The sequence below is a fragment of the Papaver somniferum genome, chromosome 1, assembly GCF_003573695.1.
Source record: "Papaver somniferum cultivar HN1 chromosome 1, ASM357369v1, whole genome shotgun sequence".
Classification (NCBI taxonomy): Eukaryota; Viridiplantae; Streptophyta; class Magnoliopsida; order Ranunculales; family Papaveraceae; genus Papaver; species Papaver somniferum.
In genome coordinates this window covers 163,356,505-163,364,169 of record NC_039358.1, presented here as the reverse complement: position 1 = coordinate 163,364,169, position 7,665 = coordinate 163,356,505, and the positions used below count along the sequence as shown (strand labels likewise).

Below are 7,665 nucleotides of genomic sequence, written 5' to 3'. Positions count from 1 at the left end.
CGACCCTTATTGCGTGGGTCTCTGAACAGAGACCTTTTCTTACAGTAACTAGATGCTGACTCGCGGTACTGGTCGTAGATTTGAATTATAACATAAAAAAAAATCAGATTCAGATCAGCTGAAATATCTGAATGACTGAATTTGAATTAATCTTACTGGTATTTAAGTCAAACAGTCAAGTCAAGTCAAGTCTAGCGAAGTCAAACTACAGTCAAGCTGAAATTCAAATGCAACCTCAAATTTAACTGAGAATTTTAACATTCATTCCATAGGGTGTAAAACTACACAAAAAAAATGAAATACTGAGTTCAGATAATACATGCCCAAGATTTCTAAGTTCTGACAACAACATGCTAAACTAATAAACTAATAAAAAAACAAAATGATAATTCATCTCCTCCTATGACAATACTTCACAAATGATATCAAGCAGAGCATCAATGTGCTGTGTCCTTGGTTCACATGCGACTTCCTGCAAAGCAAATCAACAATAGTGCAATGACTTCGTTCAGTTCACAATACACAGTAGAACAAAATAAGTTACTAGATATAGGTCATGTACAACAGTGTGAGGTAATTCGACAGACATTCTACCAATGGGTAGTAGCTGAAAGCACATGTGTGAGGTAACAATAGCTAATGAGACGTCATTTATCAACATTGCAGACTTCATACTTCACCTAAATACCTATAACAACACATTCCAGAAAATAGACCAGAACTTAGAGCATTTACAGGGGATTCTTAGTTCTCGACATGTTATCATCCTCTTTATCACTCACTGTACCTATAGCAGATGAGATTGCATTTTCGACATTGCATACTTCATACTGCATTTAGCACCAACCAACTAGGTAATTTACTAACTTAGTAGATAAACAGCCCAAGGGAGATGAAATATATAACTCGAACATACCTATTTGTTGCAAGATCCATGTTTTGAGATTGAACAGGGTGGTAATCTTTCGCCTACAAATTGGAAAGATAAAAATGTAAGAAAGAAGCAACTCCACTAAGTATGTACTACAACCAAATGATAAGAAAAACATCAAATGAGTTAGCAAAAGTGAAGTACTTTCAGTTTGATCATTTTGGGAACTGATTCACTTTTGTCAAAAGGCTGCGGAAAACTAGTTATTGCCTGCAATGAGAGGTGCGGATCTGTCAACATAAACATACACAATAGAAGATTGAATTCAATCCAGGCCCTAAATTAAAGAAACCAAAATAGATTAAGAACTTAGAAAGAAAACCCCTAAAATAAAGAAGAACTCATTCTGAACGAACCAATTCCAGATCCTAAAGCAAATACATAAAAATCAAATTATAATCCAATCTATAAATTAAGACTCATCAAAAATAAGATTCCTGACCCTCTGGTCTATATTCCAGATTATCAAGAACTTCCTAGTGTACAAGGTGTACATAAAATTCAAACTAGTAACATAACATCATACTCATAATCAGTCAGTGTAAACACAGAATCGAAATAATAGTCTGAGGAACTTCACTATAATCAAGTGAACAACTAAAAATATAATACCATTAATATTGAAACAAATATTCACAGTAACATCTAAAAAAACTTGAAGATAATAGTTTTTCCAGTCTAATTGAACGCTTGATAGAGATGATATGTGTCAAAGACCACATTCCTAATGCCACTATAAGGAAAAGTCTTAATTGGGTATCATCAACAACCTTCCTAAGTGACGTCTTCTTCTATTTACTGTAGATTACATGGGGCTTATTTGAAGTAACACACGTTCCATATACTGTTACTTCTGCTACTGCCCAGGTGGGAACGCACTGTGTCATCACTGATAAATTAGCTAGTTCTTTATCAAGTCAGATGTTTTGTAACTATAATAGTGATCTACATATAACTGAGGGCAACAAAGGGTTTTTCTTACCTCCTTGGAAGAGTTAACATAACTTCCCCACAGCGAAGCATCACAACCTGCATCTCTAGCACTCCAAAGATCATTCCCACGATCATCCCCAATATGTAGAGCATCCTCAGGTTTGACCTCTAGTAACTCCCAAGCCTTCAAAAGTATTGTTGGATTTGGCTTCTCTGCTGCTACCTGGTTTTCAACAGACATGTTTAATTGGTTCAATACTGCAACCAAATAAGCAAGAATTTAAAACCAATGTGATGTCTCATGAATGTGACATCAGCATAGAAAGATGCATACCAGACCCGCAATTAAACCATTACACAACATAATTCACCTGAAATGTTTTCCAAATTATGTATTTATAAATTCATTATCCATAATTATTTTAAGGAAGGATGGTGATGGACGCTACTGGATTATGAAATAATACAAACCGCTGCATAGTTTTCAGTTAGGGGACGAAGAACAGGATTAGTCGAGAGTGTCTTATCAGTTAGGAGTTGGATTAAGCTTTCATTCTCCCCATTTAGAAGCTCTCTACAGAGAAGTCAAATAAAAATTATACAAAACAACATTACTATCGGTAACCAATATATCCTACTACCTTATATATTAAACTTAACATATAACACAAGTATTTCTTAAAACAAAGATAAAATTTGAAGTGTATATAATAGTCTTACTTGAAGCAAGAGTTATCAAATACTAGGGGGTTGGTTTTCCAGGGCCCCTCAAATCCAGAGGGTTCTTTGTGGCACCTTCCCTGATAAATTTGAACAACACCCAGTAAGTAAATACCCTAAATGTGCGAAGATGATACAAAAATTCAAATATCATTTCGTTGTGATGCAATCAGAAAAAGCGAAAGAATAGACTCTTGGTTATATTCAGCAGTAAGCAATATCAATCAGACAGTTTAAAGTTCACAGTAAAAAGGATAAAAAAAAAACTGAATGTGAAAACATCTTACCAAGGTGTACAGAGCAACAATATCCTTGTCTTGTATAGTTACCTTTGGAGTTTCTCCTCATTTTTCCAGCACGAACGAAAGATTCGTGTGAACCTTACCTGCAACAAAATCACAACCAATTATTAGATTCACAAATACACAGATTCATAATCAAAAAATGGTGATAGAATTGAGAGGTGAAGCATGGTTCTCAACACTTCCTTGTCACCATATCAGATATATGCAACCCAAACTAAGTACTTCGATTATTAGTCTTTCCACCTGCAATTTTGAGAACATTATCACTTATTACTTACAAAACCGAACTTCACAAAAGAGTTCATTCATCAGACAAACATAGTACAAATTTTTTTGAACGAGCACCAACACAACAATAACAAACAACTTAATGCAGAATCACCATCAATTCAAGAAAACCCCTAAACTAAAAGGAGAAGAAAAAATGAAAATCAAACCTCAGATCTCTTCAACATAATCAGTAAAGTTGCATGCTATGTGAACCCTTTTGTTTATCACATCATAGTGAACTGGTGCATAACTGTTCAGGAGACTTGTACTTTCCTACATAAACCAAAATAAGTTAAATTTCAATTTCATGAAAACTCCCAAAAATAAATCAAAATTAAACCATTTAAATCAAAATTACAAGTAACAGGATAGAAATAATCATAAAACGAACAAATTAACATTATCCAATATGTTGATTCAACAACAAAACTCACCAATTTTTAACAGGATTATTCTTCCATCTTCATATCTAAAAATTGAAAACGAAAACAACAATTAGAAGAAGAAAGAAAGTCATGGCCAAAGAAAATAGACAGGGATGTTCTACAAACACAATTACAGAAACCCTAACAGTGCCCCAAATAGAAACCCTAATTTGCATTTCAAATCTGAATAAAAGTGGTACAAAACGAAACCCTCAGAACAAAAAAAAAAAGATCGGTTAGTTAATTACAACCTTAATACAAAGATGAAAATAAGAAGATGGTTCAAGAACAATGGTTTTTTTCCTCTTTGCTTACGTCTGTGGTTCTAGGTTTTATCGGAGAATTCGATGATTTTTTTTTTGGAGGAGATGAAGAAGATGGTGAAAGGGGTTGGGTTTAAGAGCAATGATTAAATTGATTTCTTATCGTTCTTTTTTCAGTTTCGATTTGGTGGTGAGTATGATGAAGATGGATAAGAGAGGGGCAGGAGGGGAGACCGAGAGAGTAGAAGAAGAAAAAGAAAGTGAAGTGAGAAATGGGAGAGAGAGAAAGAGGTATTTATATCCTCGATCAAGTAATAAAAAAGTATCACATCTGAATCGGTTTCCATGGGTCGCGGAATCCGCTGTAGATTTATGACAAAATAGTAAATATTCAGAGACGGTTATTAGTGAACTCTGAATTTTTTCATTTTTTTATCATATCAGAGACCGCTATGTCTGGTCAACGGTCCTACTACCGTTACTGAGGGTATCTGATGTGAGTCAAAGAAGCCCCCTTTTCCACTAGTGGGAGGACAGAAGCACCAGTACTAGTGAGCCTTTGCAGCAGGTGGAGATTGATGCAACTCCACTAATTCCAGTTAAGTATGTATATGTTCAGAATACTTATGAAGATATTGAGTCTGCAAGAGAGGTAACTACTGAAGTTCCAAATGATAGTGACACTGTTGAGGAAGAGGAACAAGAGTCAGTAAAAGATACAGAAGCTACGGTCATGGAGACCATAGCAACCATCAAACCGAGAAGATCAACCAGGAAACCTGGTTGGATGAATGATTTTGTTGCTTATGCATTACCAGTTGTTGAAGATGGTACTCCTACTTCCTATTTAGAAGATGTACGCAGTGCAGAGTGTAAAGAATGGGAAGGAGAAATGCATGACGAGATGGAGTCTCTTTACAAGAATGGCACATGGATTCTTATGAAGCTTCCGAACGGTAAGAAGGCAATAGTGTGCAAGTGGGTATATGCTAAGAAAGAAGGATCTTAGGTGAATCAAGTATACTACAAGGCAAGGTTAGTTGCAAAAGGTTATGCCCAAAGAGAAGGGATTGACTACAATAAGGTGTTCTCTCTGGTGGTAAAACACTCATCAATCCGTATTTTGTTGGCCTTGGTAGCACAATATGATTTAGACCTAGTTCAGCTAGATGTTAAGACGGCGTTCTTACATGGTGATCTAGAAGAGGAGATCTATATGACTCAGCCGAGTGGGTTCAAGGTTGTTGGAAAAGAAGATTGTGTATGTAAACTGAAGAGATCGTTGTACGGGCTGAAGCAGTCTCCAAGACAATGGTACAAGAGATTTGACCAGTTTATGATAGGCCAAACATACACAAGAAGTCACTATGACCATTGTGTATACTTCAAGAAGCTACGTGATGGGTCTTTCATATATTTGCTCTTGTATGTCGATGATATGCTGATTGCATCGAATAACAAGAAAGAGATCGATAAGTTGAAGCACAAGTTGTCATCTGAATTTGAAATGAAAGATCTGGGAGAGGCTAAGAAGATTCTTGGTACGGAGATTCAACGTGACAGAGAGAAGGGTAAGGTTTGTTTGTCTCAAAAGGAATATTTGAAGAAAGTGTTATAGAAGTTTGGTGTCTACGAAGGAACTAAATCTGTAAGTACTCCCCTTGCTTCTCATTTTAAGTTGAATGCTCTTATGTCTCCCACTATGACCATTGTGTATACTTCAAGAAGCTACGTGATGGGTCTTTCATATATTTGCTCTTGTATGTCGATGATATGCTGATTGCATCGAATAACAAGAAAGAGATCGATAAGTTGAAGCACAAGTTGTCATCTGAATTTGAAATGAAAGATCTGGGAGAGGCTAAGAAGATTCTTGGTACGGAGATTCAACGTGACAGAGAGAAGGGTAAGGTTTGTTTGTCTCAAAAGGAATATTTGAAGAAAGTGTTATAGAAGTTTGGTGTCTACGAAGGAACTAAATCTGTAAGTACTCCCCTTGCTGCTCATTTTAAGTTGAATGCTCTTATGTCTCCCACTACCGAAGAAGAGCGAAGGTATATGGCCCAAGTCCCATATGCTGAGGTTGTTGGTAGCTTGATGTATATGATGGTATGTACAAGGACTGACATTTCACATGTTGTTAGTAAGGTTAGTCGTTATATGCATTGTCATAGTAAAGGACATTGGCAAGCTGTGAAATGGATTTTGAGGTATCTTTATGATACAGTTGATGTTGGCTTGGAGTTTGTGAAGGATAGAAGTAACAATCAGTTGTGTGTTGGGTATGTGGATTCTGACTATGCTGGTGATTTGGACAAGAGACGTTCAACTACAGGGTATGTATTTACCGTAGCAGGGGCACCAGTTAGTTGGAGATCAATCTTGCAGTCTACTGCGGCGCTTTCAACTACGGAGGCGGAGTATATGGCAGTGACAAAGGCATTTAAGGAGGTTATATGGTTACAAGGTTTGATAGATGACTTAGGAGTTGTGCAAGACCAACTGTCTGTGCATTGTGATAGTCTAAGTGAAATTTATTTGGCTAAGAATCAAGTGCATCATGCTAAAACTAAACATATAGACGTACGATTTCACTTTGTGAGAGAAATTCTTGAAGAAGAAGACATTCTACTTGTGAAGATCGATACCAAAGACAATCCATCTGATATGTTGACTAAAGTAGTATCTGGGATCAAGTTTCAACATTGTTCGGAATTGATCCACATCCTTCCGGTTTGGTGAAAGACCCTTTTGGGGTAGAGGTTCTTAGGAACCTGGTGGAGGTCTTCTAGTAAGGTCATTAGAGAGAACTACGATCCGGTTTGATTCCTACTGAGGATACGTAGGCAGCCAGTGATGGTTCAATCAACGTTCGAATATGAAGGTTATTTTATCTATTAATCGTCTCATGCATGATCCGAGGTGGAGAATTGTTGGTAGGTCGCTCAAGGACTAGATTAGGAAATCTAGTTGGTTAAGGAAACCAAGTACTTGTGTCCTAAGTATAGTAGCTTAAGAGGTTTGTCTCTTAGAGCTAAGTTAGGAAATCCTATATTTGTAGGAAAGTAATCCTTGTTAAGGAATGTGTCCACTCCTATTGATGTGTATAAATAGCCATAGAGAGAACTAGATATAAACACACCAGAACTAGTAAGAGATCTCTTATTCTCTGCTTGAGCTTTGTATATTCCAACCTATACGGTGATATATAAAATTGCTTATTCTTTCCCGAGGATTCAACCTCGTTAAATACTTGTTCTTCTTGTGTGTGTGATTGTGTGATTGGCGATATTGAGATACCTCGTAGTAGTGCAAACCTAACGCTTCCGCAGGCTTTGGCGCAACATCAACTACTTACGGATAAAAATGGATTTGGTGTGAGACAGATTCCCTTACTTTGGCGTAATTCATCAACAACAAACATGATGAAATACCATGGTTCATCAGGAACATGACCTCGGAAAAACAGAGCAACTACGATCCATACACAACCATAGGGAAGAAAATCAGGTGGCACATAGATGGACAAGTCATGCAGTCGAGAAGCAACTACATCTAGGTGGAGCAGCAACAACCTATGTATGGGATAACTCTTTTCCTTCCTCCTTAACTACAATTTTAACTGATGAATCTTTGGGTCGTACCTTTTCACAAACAATCACCATCTAATAAAATCTCACTCGTTCAACAAAAAAAGAACACACGCATAAGCATATGCTTCAAAAGAAAACGAAAATCACAAGCATAACTCTCTCTGTTTAGTTTATCTAGGATCTTATTAGCACAAATCTCTCTTCCAAGTTGAAATTGAGCTTAGG

The 7,665-nt window shown here is 36.7% G+C and overlaps 1 protein-coding gene across 1 annotated transcript; it reads right to left on the bottom strand.

The window, feature by feature from the left end:
• Positions 1 to 206: 206 nt before the first annotated feature.
• Positions 207 to 3,560, bottom strand: LOC113353219. The gene is made up of 9 exons (XM_026596898.1): positions 3,518 to 3,560; positions 3,112 to 3,132; positions 2,965 to 2,969; positions 2,585 to 2,664; positions 2,336 to 2,438; positions 1,914 to 2,087; positions 1,076 to 1,141; positions 917 to 969; positions 207 to 472 (listed from the first exon to the last, which is right to left on the bottom strand). Exons 1-9 carry the CDS (start codon positions 3,558 to 3,560, stop codon positions 391 to 393), a joined length of 627 nt encoding a protein of 208 aa, XP_026452683.1. The 3' UTR covers positions 207 to 390.
• Positions 3,561 to 7,665: the final 4,105 nt, after the last annotated feature.

Coding starts and splice junctions, on each gene's coding strand:
- LOC113353219 (XM_026596898.1), bottom strand. CDS start 3,560: ATGTTAATTTGTTCGTTTTATGATTATTTCTATCCTGTTACTT. Junction 2,439..2,584: donor TTTGATAACTCTTGCTTCAA/GTAAGACTATTA, acceptor ACTTCTCTGTAG/AGAGCTTCTAAATGGGGAGA. Junction 2,088..2,335: donor TAACTGAAAACTATGCAGCG/GTTTGTATTATT, acceptor GTTGAAAACCAG/GTAGCAGCAGAGAAGCCAAA.